This window comes from Chiloscyllium punctatum, chromosome 2 (genome assembly GCF_047496795.1).
Source record: "Chiloscyllium punctatum isolate Juve2018m chromosome 2, sChiPun1.3, whole genome shotgun sequence".
Classification (NCBI taxonomy): Eukaryota; Metazoa; Chordata; class Chondrichthyes; order Orectolobiformes; family Hemiscylliidae; genus Chiloscyllium; species Chiloscyllium punctatum.
In genome coordinates this window covers 85185407-85203736 of record NC_092740.1, presented here as the reverse complement: position 1 = coordinate 85203736, position 18330 = coordinate 85185407, and the positions used below count along the sequence as shown (strand labels likewise).

General features: G+C 38.9%; 1 protein-coding gene across 2 annotated transcripts in view; it reads right to left on the bottom strand.

Annotated features, from left to right (window-relative positions):
* rorb (RAR-related orphan receptor B) overlaps window positions 1-18330 on the bottom strand; it is a 263070-nt gene that overhangs the window by 19846 nt on the left and 224894 nt on the right. For both annotated transcript variants that reach the window (XM_072584980.1, XM_072584971.1), the window contains exons 5-7: window positions 12113-12234; window positions 10136-10268; window positions 5327-5434 (exon numbers count right to left, since the gene is read on the bottom strand). In XM_072584980.1, coding sequence (XP_072441081.1) covers window positions 5327-5434; window positions 10136-10268; window positions 12113-12234 — 363 coding nt within the window. The remainder of the gene's footprint in view (window positions 1-5326; window positions 5435-10135; window positions 10269-12112; window positions 12235-18330) is intronic.

Here is an 18330-nt window from a genome sequence, read left to right as displayed (position 1 = left end):
TTCAGAAAGTAAGAGGGCCAGTTTTTGTATAACATAATGGTTGTAGTGGGCTCCAGCTGTCTGCAAGAGTCATTGTTGTGAAACGATTCAGAATCAGTGAGTAACCAGGATTAGTTATTTGAGGTCAAGAATTCAATTGCTACTTCAAAGCTACCGTAGCAGCCTTAAAGGGATGAAACATTTTTGATTGAGGTTGGTTAATATACTGAAGCAGTAGGGAAATGACGTTGACCTTAGATACAGCAATGGAGATGTTTAAAGAACATCAGCAGCAAAAAACAGCATTCTCTTTTCCAAATTCATTTGAGTACTTTCATAACAAAATACAATTTCATTAGCCATTTGGGAACCCCAACACCTGCAAGTTCCTCTCCAAATCACTCACCATGCTGACTTGGAAACAGATCACTGTTCCTTTACTGTTGCTGGGTCAACCTTCTGGAATTCCCTCTCTACATACAGCACATTGACTTCAGCAGTTCAAGAAGGGCAGCAGCAATGTCAGTCAGACAGTCAGTAGCGTCTATGTCCCAGCAGTTAATAAAAATAAAATCATGCCTTCCATCCGATTAAAATTCAAATAATTCAGTAGGTATGGGCAGTGATGACAAGGCATGTAGATACAAGAAGAACTGGCCCTAGGACCTGACTGAAAGTCAGGAAAAAATAATTAATGATCTCACAAACAGTGTCAAGATTCCCTTCACAGCTCGTTTATTCTCTAGACAATTATTCATAACTTTAGATTTTGTCTAGCAGTATCAATGCTTCCTTTTTCTGTTTCTTAGCTCTTTCCTCAAGACAGCATGGAACATTAGCTTCTTTCTATTTGTACTCACATTCAAAACCTGGAACCACTCTCACATCAATTATCCATTCTTGATCAAACTTGCTGCTTCTCCTTGTCATTGTAAACGTTATGCTAAGATGCCTCACATAGTTTGAAAACACCTGTAGCACAACATGCATTAATCTGCTTCGATTCTTCTGCATGAGAAGATGGGAGAAAACAGTTGGGAAATCAAGGATGGGAAGAGGAAGAAGTTCTATTTCAGCATGGCAAGTCAGACTGATGGAAGGGGCCACCATCAGTATCAGGAGCAGAGGAGAACACAGTACTGGAGATTCCCAAACTAGAGGTCTGACATAACAGCTATTTAGGAATTCTCTTTTTCTTCTTTTCCTCTAGAACCACTATAGTGCAGATTGAGGCCATTTGGCCCATTGGATCCACACTGACTCTCCAAAGAACATCCAACACAAAAGTCCCAGCCCCCTCATCCTATCCTTGTTACCTCACATCTTTGGATTGTGGGAGGAAACTGGAACACCCAGCCAAAGCACACAAGAAGAACATGCAAACTCCATACAGACACAAGGCTGGAATCGAATCGGGGTCCCTGGTGCTGTGAGGCAGTTCTATTAACCACTATGCCATCATGCCTCCCATAGTCTAATCAGCTCTATCTCTGATACATTCATGCTATCAAAGCAGGATAGTGGTTTGTGCGGCATTCATCTGCTACTATTTACCTTTACCACTAAATGCTATCCTTTTTATTCTTCTCTTTTGATAGGTCCTTTAGATAACTTTGATCTTTCTGCCTCAAAGAATAAGGGAGAGAACATCACAAAGAGATGCATTCATTCAGCCTCTTACCAGCATAGAAAGTGGCACCTGGTGTGGTATAGGTGGTGCATTAGAGTGGTTTACATTTTGTACTTCACTCAACAAAAGTCAGCAGGACTAGAAATTTTGTGGAAAAGATTCAGAATAGTTCCAGAGTTGGGGAAATTTTAATTACAAGATTAGGTTGGAAAAGCTGAGGTTGTCTAACTTGGAGAAACAGAGATTGATGGGTGATTTGATAAATGTGTTCAAAATTATGACAGGCTCAGATAAGGTAGATAAGGAAAATCTCTTTCAATTAGTTGTTGGTACAAGAACCATATGACATGGATTAAACGTTTTCAGTTCACGAGAAATATGAGGAAGAACAACTTTTATGCAATTGTTAGTAATGACCTGGAAATCACTACCCTTAAGGATGGTGAAAGCAGAAATAATGAGTTCAAAAGGAAATTGAAGGGTTATGAGGATTAAGCTGGAGATAAACTGACTGGATTGTCCTGCAGAGAGCTGGCATAGACTTAATGAGCAAGATGGTTTACTTCGGTACTGTAAATGACTTGACTCTAAAGCTCATCAAAACATTCAAGTTTCAGTGAAAAGGGTCACTGACACGCAATTTACTACAATGCTAACTAATATTCATGCAGACCGGTTAATGCTGAGAAATATCTTAACTTATTTTATAAAGCTGTCACCAAAAAGGTCCATGTTTAGTTTAATCAGGTGGTCTACTCAAAACCTTAACAAATTCTTTATTTTACAATTATACTCTATGGTCCTACATACAATATCCAATCTTGCACAGGCATTTCCTTTGATCTTTTCCCCCTGTAATTTCACCAATTAAAATCTTCAGGAGTGTATTGGGATTTTTCTGTAAAGTCTTGAAGGAAGAGCCTTGGAGACCCCAAGAATCTCTGTGGAAATTCATTTCCTGACTGTCGTTATAACCCCAGAGGACCACAGACTACTGTGCCAACAGAAAGATATAAATGGTGGTGTGTTTTAACTGAGCATCACCATCTACATTCACTCTAATTTGTGGACCTCCGAGGTCCATGTATACCAAACCTAGAAATCAACACTTGAAATGGCGTTGGTGTGTATGGACACTCGATGTATCTGCATGGCCACATAACATAGAGGGAAGTTTGGTCATCATGTTTCAGGTGAGGGTGCAATTGAGAAGGCAGGACCTTCATGGTGACCTCTGCCTGTATGGAAATTGAACCCACAAGTCGCTGTAGTCGTCACTGCAAACAAACTGTCCAGCCAACTGAACAAACTGACCAAATTCAGTCCCCACTTTCCCTTTTACCCACCTTTAAAGAGCATTCTTTATTTTGTTCAGAATGCTAACATTTACTTTCCACTATTCTGGTTCCCAATGTGTATTTTATAGAAAGGGGATCTTTGTGCAGATCCTGGAAACACACCATTCCTAGTCAGGCTAAGAAACATCTCATTCCCTCCATTTCTTTTATCTGACCCATTGACATTCTTTTATCATTGTCCTCATTGAAGACAGAAGATTAGATGGGTAAAGATTATTTCTAATGGTTGACAAATACAATTCTTTTAATAATTTGTTCTTCGGACTGGTGAAACATCTCTTATGTGGCATCATGTAAAGCATCTTCTACAAATTTATACATACGTTATTCAACTAATTGCCTTGATTTATGCACTTCATGACTTTCTCAAAACATTCAACGAATTAGTTAAAATCAAACTTTTATACAAATCTATGCTGACTGTGCCCCACTGTCCCATTCTCAGTGTCACTAATTTCATTTCATATTATGGACTCTTAACAGTGTGTGAAAGTTAGTTTTAAGAGTCTGAGCCATTGGGGGAAGCCTTGTTTGTTAACAACATCAATTTTAAATTCTGGCACGCACTTGGCCACATGTTTCTGATCGGTCAAAGATAAAAAGGTGATGTACCTCTATGCCTTGGAAGCAAGTCTGCCCTTTCTCTAGCACCATGGATTCATTAATCTTTTGAAGTTACACCCTGAAGATAACCAGACCTAAGACAGGTCTAACCTTAACTCTTACTGTGATAGTAATGTAACAATTATACAGTTCAGTCCAATGGTACAGTTGCTACAAGAAAAGATTATTAAGGAAAGTATAACTAGTTCCCTTGTTATCAACTCTCTGATCTTCTGAATTGCGTTCTTACAGGCCTCGTGATCTTGTTTTACTTTTATTCCCATTATCTTTTAATACACAAAGATGTTTTAGATTAATTTTATTTAGCTTCCATTGCTTGAAGGTGTGGTATTATTGAAATCTATATAGAGTCATAGAGATGTTCGGCATAGAAACAAACCCTTCGGTCCAACCCGTCCATGCCGACCAGATATCCCAACCCAATCTAGTCTCACCTGCCAGCACCCGGCCCATATCCCTCCAAACCCATCCAAATGCCTCTTAAATGTTGCAATTGTACCAGCCTCCACCACTTCCTCTCGCAACTCATTCCATACACGTACCACCCTCTGTGTGAAAACGTTGTCCCATAGGTCTCTTTTATATCTTTTGCCTCTCACCCTAAGTCTATGCCCTCTAGTTCTGATCCCAGAGAAAAAACTTTGCCTATTTACCCTATCCATGCCCCTCATGATTTTGTAAATCTCTATAAGGTCATCCCTCAGCCTCCAATGCTCCAGGGAAAACAGCCCCAGCCTGTTCAGCCTCTCCGTATAGCTCAAATCCTCCAACCCTGGCAACATCTTTGTAAATCCTTTCTGAACCCTTTCAAGTTTCATAACATCTTTCCAATAAGAAGGAGACCAGAACTGAACGCCAGTGGCTTAACCAATGTCCTGTACAGCTGCAACATGACCTCCCAACTCCTGTACTCAATACTCTGGCCAATGAAGGAAAGCATACCAAACGCTTTCTTCACCATCCTATCTACCTGTGACTCCACTTTCAAGGAGCTATGAATCTGCACTCCAAGGTCTCTTTGTTCAGCAACACACCCTAGGACCTTACCATTAAGTGTATAAGTCCTGCTAAGATTTGTTTTCCAAAAATGCAGCACCTTGCATTTATCTGAATTAAACTCCATCTGCCACTTCTCAGCCCATTGCCCTATCTGGTCGAGATCCTGTTGTAATTTGAGTTAACCTACTTCACTGTCCACTACACCTCCAATTTTGGTGTCACCTGCAAACTTACCTCTTATGCTCGCATCCAAATCATTTATGTGAATGACAAAAAAGAAGAGGACCCAGCACTGATCCTTGTGGCACTTCACTGGTCACAGGCCTCCAGCCTGAAAAACAACCCTCCACCACCACCCTCTGTCTTCTACCTTTGAGTCAGTTCTGTATCCAAATGGATAGCTCTCCCTGTATTCAGTGAGATCTAACCTTGCTAATCAGTATCCCATGGGGAACCTTGTCGAACGCCTTACTGAAGTCCATATAGATCACATCTACTGCTCTGCCCTCATCAATCCTCTTTGTTACTTCCTAAAAAAACTCAATCAAGTTTGTGAGACATGATTTCCCACGCACAAAGCCATGTTGACTATCCCTAATCAGTCCTTGCCTTTCCAATTCCATGTACATCCTGTCCCTCAGGATTCCCTCCAACAACTTGCCCACCACCGACGTCAGGCTCACTGGTCATACTGGAATCGTCTCAAATTATAATTAATATAAAGGCTTTTTCTTACCGAGAGCTTTGAATGTTTGCATGCCTCCATATTTTCCTTCAAAAAGCACTGTGTTGTTCAGTGGATTAAAGGCACGGCACATTCTGACCAACACCACCTCCAAACAACCTAACATACAGAGAAACACCATTGAAAAAAACATGCAGTGGTGAGACAGCACTGTTGATCTGAAAGTCAAAAAGTGTTAAGAAGATGCTTAATTTAAATTACCAACTTCAAAGCTAAAGAATTCCTAACAATTTGCGAAGTTTAAGCTGATTTCCTAATTTGAAAACTGAATGCATTGAAAACTTGAACAGAATGAATTGAAAACTTGAACAGAATGAATTGAAAATTTGAACAGAATGCTGATCAAAGCTGAGAAAAGATACAAAGGTGCACAGATAGGTTCCTAGAAAGAAATATACAAATCTTTAAAGATTTGTCAAATGTCTACTTGCCTAACATGAATTTAACAAAGTTTGTTTCATGAGATGAATAGTACTTTGGTAATTTCAAAGGCCGCGTGTCCCAAGTTATTATTGCTAAACATTATGGGGAAATGATATGAAAATGTTGTCATTTTACATGACATTGCATTGTTATTTAAGGTTCATCTCAAGGACAAAATTTTAAGCATTTTTCTTCACCAGTACACCTATATAAATTTAAGAAACTTGTTTAAATGTTCTCGTTATTCCAGAATGATGGTGCCTTGGACATTCTATTTCCTTCCAGTTTACTCTTCTTTCCTCTTCTCTTGAAGGCAGTGACTGTTGCTGTGGTATATTTCCCAATATTACGTTATCTAATCTAATTCTGTTATTCAAATGATGAAGACATTATCGTTGAGAAAGATCACTTCCTTATCAGGCATGCTTATTTTATAACAGGTAAAACCATAAACAGAGATTAGGAGAAGGAAGATTTGCTCTTTCTGCAGTCAAGACCACAGAATCATTGTTTGTAGAATCATGAGTTCATAGTCTACTACATCACAAATTACATTATCTTCAAATAATCCGCGTCATTTGTAAGGAGTTATGTAATTAATTAAACTTCTCTGCTCTTTCTGCACAGTCCAGCAATGTTCAATTCTCTTAGAAGTTATTATTGAATGTCCTACCACCATTCCTTTAGGGAGGACATTTCATGCCATAAATGTAGTACCTTTACTGCTGATGTTTCAGTCATCAGCTGATTTAGCACAGACTGTGCAAGTAAACTGGAACCTTCCAGAACTGTACAGCTCAGGAAAATGTCAGTTGGTGCATCTATTCACTAAGCAACCAAAACCCCTGACTAAACCTGTTGTAGTATGGCACAGATTTCAGATCAGAGAAGCCTAAACATTTTAGACAGTCATATGACATCCCAGCATGAGACATCCCTTTATTGTGTGCATAATATTGTAACATATTATAATATCAGTTAGCTGTGTATGCCTGTGATTTGCAGCCTTGTAAATAGTTATAAATAAACCTCAAGTTTTCTATCTCTCAAGAGCCCAACTATCTGCATATATGTTTCTTTTAAAAATGTGCTTAAAGGATGTGGGTGTTGGTAGATGAGCATTTGTTTCCAAGACCTTATTGCCTAGAGGGCAGCTACGAGTCATACAGCATATGCCAGACCAGAGAAAGATGGCAAATTTTCTTCCTTAAAGGACATTAGTGAAATGTTTGGTTTATGACAATTGATATTAACATAAGGGTTCATGGGATTTGAACCATTGTCCCCAGGACATTAATCTATGATTCTAGAATACTAGCCCAGTGATACCACTTATGCCATGATCTCCCCTTAGGGTGTGTTAATATATATAATGTTGGTTAACATATATAAAAACACACCTCAAAAATTTTATCAGTTGTACGATGCTTTGTATTGTTAAAAGATTCATAGGCCCCTTAAAAACTGGCAATGATGATAGTACAAGTGAAAATACAAAAATAGACACATTAAATAATGACTTTGCCTCACTGTTTACTCTGCAGAATTAGGATTGCATGCTGGATGTCCCAAGGAAACTAATGGCACTTCAGGGATGGAGTAACATTACTAAAATGAGTGTATGCAAATTAAATTAATTGAAGAAAATAATGGCAATAAGAATAACAAATCCCCAATAGAAGAAAGCTCCCTCTAAGTGTTTAAAGGAAGTGGGTAAGAACATTGCTGATGCCCTAATCATGATCTTTCCAAGTTCTCTTGCATGGACCATTCCTTTGGATTAGCAAAATGCACATTGGACTCTACCATTATTTAAATAAGCCAAGAGAGGGAAGCCAGTGTGTTATTAACTAGTAGCCTACCATTCATTTTGGAAAGTCTATCATTTTAAGGATGAAGTGACTGAACATCTTCTGTTTTAGCTGATGAGAAAGCCAGCATGCTTTGTGAAGAATAGTTTCGACCTGAGGAACCTGAATGAATTTTTTAAACAAGTAACTAATATAGTAGACATGTAAATTTCTATTAATGTTATTTATATCAATCTCCAGAAGCAGAAGATAACAATTCCCATTAGAGACTTCAGCTATTGACTGAAGAGAGAAATAACTGACCTGCTTAAGACATTGCCTGTTCAGCAGAATACAGTGAATAGGGACAATGGATGAGATTAAGGCTCTGTCTCTTTTGTCATGTCAATGTGAAAGATCCCATGGCACTATTTCAAAGAAGATCACAGGAATTGACCTTCAGAATCCTGACCGATATTTATCCCTTAATAAACTATACAGAAACAGATTTTCCTGTAGTAGAGTTTTGCTGTGCACATTTTGCTTGCCACTTATCCTACATTACAACATTAATTCCACTTCCAAAAATACTTGATAGGCTAGTAAAGTGCTTTGGGATATTTTGAGCTTGTGTTATATAACTGCATATCTTTATTTTTAATTCCTTTTCTAAAGGACTGAACTTTATATTAAATTAGGTTCCCTGCAGTGTGGAACAGACCATTTGGCCCAACTAGTCCACATTGACCCTCCAAAGAGTAACCCACACACACCCATTTTCCACTGACTAATGCATCTAACACTATGGGCAATTTAGCATGGCAGATTTACCTAGCCTGCACATGTTTAGATTGTGGGAGGAAACTGGAGCACCCAGAAGAAACCCACACAGACATGGGAAGAATGTGCAAACTCCACATAGACAGTCACTTGAGGCAGGAATCAAACCTGGGTCCCTGGCGCTGTGAGGCAGCAGTGCTAACCACTGAGCCACTGTGCTCTTCAGAAGTTTTGCTTTTTTTATATCTACTTATGAGGCATGGACATTACTGGCTGGGCCAGCATTTATTGCCTGACCTACTTGCCCTCGACAAGGTGGTGTAAAGTTGCTTTCTTGAACACAATGGCCGAGCAGAGGCTGATAGCCAAGTTGGGTACCCATGGGAATTTGGGTTCATGTCACACTACAGTGACCCCACTGCACCGCGCACACACACACACACACACACACGCTCTCTGGGGTGAATTTGCTTTTGCAGAATTGTATTGGCAGATACATTCTACTTTGTTCAAAAAGCACACAAGCTGTAGGCAGTCAATGTTTTTTATAATCTATGTGATTTTTTACAATTCCTACTTTGGAACTAGAACCTGTCTGACTCAAGATTGGAATACATAGAGACTCTAACCTCACACCTTTAGTGCATTGTCTGAGCTGAGATGTCACTTTTTAAAAATAAATCCTTAAGTTAACTCAAGAATGTGACTTGAAAGAAAGTCTTGAATGTGGGATCTACACATTAATGAATTGAAACCTGCAACTCATTCTAAAAGTTGAAAAACTTAACAGCAATCTAGGTTTGTTCAATATATCACATCAGTGTGTGATATTATGATTATTTGCTATAAGTTCTGTGTGCTATGATTCTACTCCACTAGTTACCTGATAAAGGAGCAGCGCTCAAAAAAACCTAGTGCTTCCAAATAAACCTATTGGACTCTAACCTGGTGTCATGTGATTTTTAACTTAGTCCACCCCAGTCCAACTCTGGCACCTACACTTGTTGAACTACTGCAGTCCTTGTGCTGTAGGTAGACTCACAATGCTGATAGGAATGGAGTTCCAGGATTTTGACCCAGTTACACTGAAGGAACAGTGATATATTTCCGAGTCAGGATGGTGAGTGCTTGGAAGGGAACTTGCAGGTAGTGGTGTTCTTATGTGTCTGCTGCCTGCTATACAAAGCATTGGATAGACCACATCAGTCATGCTCTGACAGTTCTGAGCACACACATTAGGAAGGATAAGTGCAGTTTGACTGACCAGAATGATATCTGAACTTCAAAAGTTAAATTATTATCCAAGGGTATTAATGGGGGTGTGGCAAAGGTGATTGTGTTGAGCTACATCGTGGATCAGAACGATTGCCTTGAATTATGAACAAGCTTCAGGGTTATGTATGTTAATCCAATTGGGTAAAGAGTTGCTACTTTGATGGGAATGTTTGGTAGGTGTTGCTTAATGCCTGAATCAGTGTGCAATAATGCCTTCAATTCCTTGTGACAGTGTAGATGTCAGAGGAAAATTCACAGGGAAGCAAAGCCCAGATGTTTACCAGCATAAGCCTGTACAATTCAGTCTTACATTTCATTTTAACTTTCATTAGGTTAAGATAAAAGCGAATCATTTGACAACAGAAGATATGATCAAAGTTGAAATAATAGCATTGTATCACTGACTCCATAATTGTGCTTGCTTGTGAAAGTAATCACAGAAAATGATTGCATTGCCTCTTAAGTATTTTTGCCATAACCCAAAACTTAACTAACACCTTACTCATTACTGAAATATATTTGCGACCCATACCTGATTTGAGGAGGAGTATTTGATCATTCTGACACAAGTCCATGAACCCTGTAATGCGTTTGGCAAACTCGACTACGTACTGTATTGCGTGCGTGACCTGAATTGCACATTGTTGCCATATGACTTCCCTCACCTTTTAAAAGAGAAAAACACAGTAATGGGAGGGAAAGGTGAAGCAAACTACACAGAATATTTGAGGTGTGTTAGAAACAAATGTCAGAAAGAAGAGCAATAGCATTTTGAGGGGGTTACCAAGGAGAAAGTTATGGTATCATTCCTGAAATTAACATTCAACTTTCCCGAGCCAGTTCAGGGGCCAATTTTATATGTGTTAGAGTGGGAATGAGTAAAGGACTGGAAGTACCATCATTTTTCTCCTGGTATTCTGTTCAATTCTGATTTGAATACCTAGGAACTCTGGGCCACACCTGCCTCCTTGACTTTCTCTCTATTTTCCTTGTCTACTTTTCATTTTTATGCACATCAACTTGGAATTCTTTTTGGAAATCTATTTTTAAAAAATGCTTTCGCCTAATTAAAAATACCTCATTGCCACTGCTTTTTAAAATGTACTTTTAAACTAACAATTGCCTTTTTTAATACCATAAGTAACATATAAATCCTCTTTTCTCCTCATTTTATTCACTTTCAATTCTAATAAATGATCTATATCTGAAATGTTATTTGTGTTTTGACTTTATGAATCAACTTTTTGTGCTGTTTTAACATCCTGTGTTTTAATATATTCTGAATTTAACATTTGGACACTTTATCTGCTTTCGCAGTATATAATGTATAAAATGTGGTAAATTCTGTACCATTGTTTTAATTAAAGTTAAAACTTGACTTGTTGTTTAACGGAGAAAGTGAGGACTGCAGATGCTGGAGATCAGAGTCAAAAAGAGCTGATGAAGAGCTTATACTGGAAATGTTGTCATTTAACAGTTTAATTTTAGCTTTACGCTCTGTGGTTTCTTTGAACAGCACAGGCCCATATTATAGACCATAACAATTTAGCTCCATTTTGCAAAACAAATATTCAAAGTAAATCTGACACGCCAGTGACACCAATCACCAATATAACCCCAAATCTTAGAACGGCATCTGTGTGATTATTTTTCACAGTCAAATACACCAGGAGTGATTCCATGGTCTGGGACTCCTGACATGAGTGCCATTTGCTGGAAGCATATCTGAGGAGATTACAAGTGCCAATGATCATCATTTTCCATCAATGGATAGAAAATCATTGTCTCCCTCTGAGCACCGTTCTCTACTCATGAAAAAAGAGACAGCCCAGCAATTACAGTTAACAAAGTCTGCAAATGATATTTTGGCCTTGAAGCTTTTGAAAAAAACAAACCGAATGAATCAGGCAGTACATAGTTTGAGCAAGGAGGGAACTTGAAAACCAAATGATTTCATATTTATTCCAAACTTTCTTTGAAGGGACCTCACTTTTCTTCTTCTGACCCAATTCGTACGATAAGGATGACAATTGTTACTATATTTCCCTTTCAACACAAACTTTACCACCTCTGTTATCATTTGCTATTCTCAAGCTAATCTGACCCTCACACCCACCTTTCCATATTGCTTTAACCTGAGCTTTAAACCCATTCTGCTGCCTGTACATTGAGATACCAATCTAGAGGATCTCATGATTTTGGATATTTGCAAATGCAGTGTCTCTAAGGCTGCTTGCTCTTTATCTCAAAGTAAGGTTGTTCAACTTCTTTCGAACTGTAACATTCCTCTATTTACATCTGTGCCTAATAATTTCTTAAATACAGGTCTCTAGTGTAGTGTCTAAGACTTCTCATTTCACATGTTTATTCTAGACTGATATTTCCTTTCTTGCTGAAGTTTTCATGTCATTCACGTGTTCAGTTACATCATCATGATTTAATTGGATCTCATTATATCAAACCTTTTAATCGAAAAATGTTGAATAGCAATGTAAATATCCATGGTTACCTTGTTTTGGTAAGTTTTTATTTCTTCATATGTGTGCGTCTGCCATGCCAACTGTTGAAGTTCTTCCACTGTATACTGACATGTCTCCAAGTGGGACTTGATTATATTCTGTGCAATACGATCTGAGGATTACAATATATAAATTTAAGAAGTAAATTATTTGATATATTTATGTAGATTAATTCTACTACCCTGATTGTCTGAAGATGGTTGTTCTATGCATGGTAAAAACTTCAGCTGGCAGTTTATAATTTTGGTTTTTAACACTTTAAAAACTCAGAGGATCGATGCATTTCACAAGCTGAAATATCACAGTAATAGCTTCTACAATTCTTGGTCTTGGACATCCCCTCCATAAGAACATAAACAAATTACAAGCAGGAAAAGGCTACTTGGTCAATGAATTTGGGACTTGTCAACTGATTTAATCACATCCAAATGCTTTCACAAAAGGCCTCAATGATTTTATTCTCCGGGAGCACATCAATTCAATTATTTCCACTATTAATTTTAATGGTTCAATGACATAATTTAGTCCATAAGTCTTCCCTAGTTACAGTAAAGTGATTGTGCATTACACTTCCCTCCAAATTCCTAATTATTAACTTGTGCCCCCTCTTTTATTTGAAAAATTTGCTTGGTTTAGTTTTTGGTAGCATTCCTGGCAGTGAACCAAAGGGTTATGGGCTCAAATCCCAGTCCAGAAATTGAACAATCTATTCTTGCACTCCAGTACATGCGTACTTAGGTGGTCTTTCAAATAAAGCATTACATTTAGCTCTGATCTGCACTTTATAATTGATGTTGATGCGGAATAAGATAGATGCAGAACAGGTCCAGCAACTAAATCTTGGGCATCCATGAAACAGCACCAGAACTGCATTCAAGAACAATCTGTAACATCATTCCCTTGCTGGCATAATTCTCAATCATCCATTTTCACCAAATCAAATGATAAATGCTAGCTCAATGAAGAGTGGCTGAGAGGATGCCAGGAGCAGCACCTAAAAAAGGAAATGCCAGCCTGAAGCTATAACATAAAACTATTTATAAGCCAAACAGCAGAAGCAGAATGAGATGGTAAGAATCATAAAATCCCTACAGTGTGGAAGCAGGTCATTTGGCCCAATGAGTCCACACCAAACCTCTAAAGGACATCCCACTCAGACGCACTGGCCTCCTACCCTACCCCTGTAATCCTGAATTTCCCATGGCTAATCCCCCAGAACATCTCTGGACACTGTGGGCAACTTAGCATGATCAATCCAGCTAACCTGCACATCTTTGGATTGTGGGAGGAAACCAGAGCACCCAAAGGAAACTCACGCAGACATGGGGAGAATATGCAAACTCCACACAGACAGTCACTTGAGTGTGGAAATGAACCTGGGTCCCTGGTGCTGTGAGGTAACAATGTTAACCACTGAGCTACTGCCCTGCCCCAAACTGATAGAGATCATTCCAGGAGTGGTAATCTAAAGCTATCACTCACTGACAGCCTGCTTTAGGAGGAGAAAACCTCCCTTCATCTTTGCCCTCAGGCTTCAACCATAGCCAGCAGGATCAAATCTGTGCAGGGAAACCCCAATGGATTTCGAGAACTAGGTGATCCCACAGCTAAGGGATCAACTCAAAATTCTGCAGTCCTCTCACAGCTAGCTGTGAATGATGATGCAAAGTTAAATAAATAAATAGGAGAGATGACTCCACAAATATCCCTATCCTCAATGTTGCTGAAGACAAAATGAAGCTGAAGCAAGTGCGGCCTGAAGTGCTGAATGGATGATTCAATTTAACCAACTACTGCCCAATGTGCCTCATCCCAACCATCAGCAAAGTGATGAAAGTTATGGTTGAGATAGAATGTGAGCAAGTTGTAATGACGAGAATAATTTGCTCACCGACACTCAGTTTGACTAATGCCAGAGCCATTCAGCTCCTGACATAAATACAGACTTCTCCAAACATGGCTAAAAAAGTCTGAATTGTCAGCATGACTGCCCTTGATATCAAAGTCGAAAAGTATGACGTTGGAAAAGCACTGCAGGTCAGGCAGCATCCGAGCAGCAGGGGAGTTGACCCTTCCTGATGAAGGGCTTTTGCCCAAAATGCTGACTGTCTGGCTCCTCGGATGCTGCATGACCTGCTGTGCTTTTCCAGTGCCGCACTTTTTTACTCTGATCTCCAGCATCTGCAATCCTCACTTTCTCCTGCCCTTGATATCAAGGTAACTGTGACTAACTGTTGCATCAAGGAACTTGAGCAATGCTAGAATTACAGGTAAAATCCTTCCACTGTTGCAGTCATTCCTTGCAAAAAGCTATAGTTTTTGGAAGTCATGCCTTATCAATTGTAGTACAACTCTGGAAGACCATCTCAGGATTTTTTTTTCATTTGAAGCAGGTGGGACTTGAACCTGGCTCTCTCAGTCTAGGGGTAGGAACACCACTACCTCAGCAGAGTTTTCCAGATTAACCATCTTCAGCTACTTCATTAATTATCTTTCTTCCTTCATGAGGTCAGAAGTGGGGAGGTTTGGGATGATTAAATTATTGCATAATGTTCAGCATCAGCTGGATTCCTGAAATTCTGAGGCAATCCATGCCCATATTGAGGAAGACCTGGATAACATTCAGACTGACAAGTGGCAAGTATCAAGCATTGATAATCTGCAACATGAGAGATTCTAATCATCATTCAATGACATTATCATTGCGGAAGCCCTCACTATCAGCAATCTGGGAATAATTATTGACATGAATGGTTCAGCCTTTTATATGCTATTGCTAAAGAAACAGAGTCAGAGCCTGAGAATTCTGTGGATCTGGTCACTCATCAAATAGTTATTTCTGGGACCTTGTTGTACAAAATCAGTGCCCATCACTCCTAATTTGTAACAGTGACTGCACTTGTCGGCTGTGAAGAGCTTTGTGCTATCCTGACATTGTGACGCAAATGTGGCATCAAGTTCAATAATGACTGAGATCAGTGAGTGGTGAAAATCGCCTCTTTATTGAGCATCAGCAGTGGCACAGTTCGAGGCAGTGACGGAATTCAAAGTACAGTCTTACAGTTGCCTCATTTATACACAGTTTTTACATTAAAATTATAGCGTTATGGTCACATCTTTGTTATCTATTGTACATAAGTTTGCGTGACATCTTGTCCTGTGGAAGCAGGAGATGGTTTAAGTACTTGTTAAATGCTAGCTGTTACTCCTGATGGGATTAGAATGTCTGTCCAGTCTGAGCTTGCATAATGAAGAGGTGTTAGTCCTTTTGTGTTTTAAGTTAATAACGTTAGTAAAAATCCTCGACCTGTACGATCTAAATAAGGGAGAAATTATACATGTAGTACAAGATGGTAGTCCGAAATAAAAGTCAGAAATAGGTAGTACAGTGTTAAAGAAATAGGTAGTGTATAAGGACATTTCAAAGAGATAAAGAACAGCAAACTGAAAGGACATGCTGGTGGATGAAACTGTTGGATGTTCTGCATCCTATTCAGGACCTGAGAGATGGTTGCTTAGGGCTAATTAATATTGTAATTTTTCCATAGTTTTGAGTGAGTTATGGAGATATGATGATAAGGTGGGCATTGTTCTGAGTAGGTTGCAGTATTAACACTTATTCAGAGGTAGCCTTTGATACAGAAACAGGTCTAAATGCTGCTTGAAGGGCCGAAAGAAGTTGCCCCTCATGTTTTCTTTGAATCTCCCTCCTCTCACCTTAAAAATGTGGCCCCAGTCATGAAATCATCTGCCCTAGGGAAAAGACAACTACCATTAACTCTACCTTTACCCCTCATTATTTTATAAACTTCTATTAGGTTGTCTCTCAATCTCCAATGCTCCAGTGAAAGATGTCTCAGGCTATCCAGTCTTTTGTTATAACTCAAACCTTCCATACCCGGCAACATCCTGGTAAATTTCTTCTGAACCTTCTCCCGCTTAATAATATCCTTCTTATAACTGGGTGACTAGAACTGGACACAGTATTCCAGAAGAGGCCTCACTAATGTCCTGAACATTTCCAATTCCCATACTCAAAGAACTGTGCCATGAAAGTAAGCGTGCTAAGCATCTTTGTAACTACCCTGTCTCTATGTGACACAACTTCAAAGAATTATGTACTGAACTCCTAGGTCCCTCTGTTCTACGACACTACCTCAGGCGATACCATTAATTGTATAATTATATTATTGTATAATTGTATAATTGTATAATTTGTTGTATGAAAACGCAATATCTCATTTTTAACCAGATTGAACTCCATCTGCCATTTTTCAGCCCATTGATTCATTTGATTAAGATCCCTTTGTAATCTTAGAAAACCTTCTTCACTGTCTACTATGCCATCAACTTTGGTGTCATCCACAAACTTACTAATAATGCCTTTTATATTCTCATCCAAACCATTTATATAGATGACAAACAAAAGAGGACCCAGAACCGATCCCTGCGGAACACCACTGATGACAGGCCTCCTGTCTGAAGAGCAACCCTCCACCAACACTCTCTGTGTGACAAAGCCTAATGTATTGATTCCAGAGTCTTGATTAACACAGATTATGGATCTGATCATCAGCTTTTCCAGACCAAGGTTAAGGCCTTATGGTGGAATGAAACATGAAAAGAGAAACCTTTGCAAATAGTCACTAGATTGTTTACTCAAGAACTCCTGTACATCTGAACAAGCCTTACAGTAGGAAATGGCTTCAAATACAGAAACAGAACCAACTTGATAAAGATTTTCATATGGCAAAAAAAATACTACATTGAATGAAGTCTGCCTAAAAGCTGATGTGGGCACTGGGCCCAACATAACAAGTATTTGAGACTAGCAGAAGAACACTGAACAGCAAAGCAGATGGACCCTCAGGGAGTGGGTTATAAAGAGTGACAAATGCTTGCAGGGCAGCCAAAAGGAATTTGATGAAAGAATTAGTTTAGGCAACAGATGATATGGGTCAGAAAGGATAGCACAAAGAAACAAGGGCTGTCACAGCTTCTTCAAAAGAAAGAAGTGTGGCAGTTAGTATTGATGTGAAAAGGGCAGATGAGAATATGCTGTTTGAGATTTGTCATGACCATAGATTATGCAGCCATGAACTCAGAATTCATACAAGCTTGCTTCTTGCCCCCTTTAGTTTTAAAGTAACGATTGTCATGATAATAGTTAATCGAGCCAAACCACTTATGAGTATACTGAACTTTTAAGTGCAACATGCGTTGTATAACAGAAAGAAATAAGGCAAAAGATGAGGATGCTAGTTCAGTGGTTATCTAAAATTTCTGTGTGGATTGAGTTGAGTCCACAGAATGGAATGTTGCACTTGAAGAGTATCAAGAAAGTTTCAGAGAGCAACATTTCAAAGGGAGAGAAATGTCAATCAAAAGCAAAACTGAACCCCGATCTCCTTTGGATTGCGAGCAAACTGTGAACATGATATGAGTTGAAAGATGGACATCTCTTTCTGGGTGAAAGATATACTTACATTTTACCCTTCCAGGAATACACAAAGAGGTTATCAGAACCACATAGTCTTGGCAGTGTGATTAATTAAAGGAGATTGTGCTCACTTTATTGTCCCCATTCAAATGTCCCGAGTGGACAGCTTATAGTTTGGGAAATAAAATAGAACAGTAAATGTTGATTGCTAAAGTAAACTAGGCAATAAAGAAGCTGTAGAATGGAAAAGTGACAGAGTCAAATGAAATATCAGCTGAAGCTCTGTGCCTGGAGGAATAATAGCATTCAAAACTTTGAAATAAGTCAAAACGTCATGTAGAAAAGTGAAACTTGATCAAATTAATGACTAGTTTCAGAAAGCTTTGATAAAGGTTTGTGATCCCTGACACTGCTCAAAGGATAATATAATTTTTCTGAAATATCAGGTCTCAAAATTGCTCCTAGAAATGATCAAAGACTCTCGTGCTTCATTACTTCAGAAGTAAAAGGAACAGATTTGTTTCACCACATGCAAAAGGACTCTTTTTAGTGCTGCACAATATAACTGAGAGCTACATGGAGCAAGATGACAAGGAACTGTGGTTCCTCTTTGTAGAAGTCTTTGCTTCGGTCCATGTGCAGTGTTATGGAAACTTTGAATGGGATTGGAGCACAACTTTGGCTGATTCAGAGACATCATAAACTTGCAAAAGGTATGGTGCATATACTTGGAGACAAGGCAGAACCATTCAGTTACAGCAAAGAAAT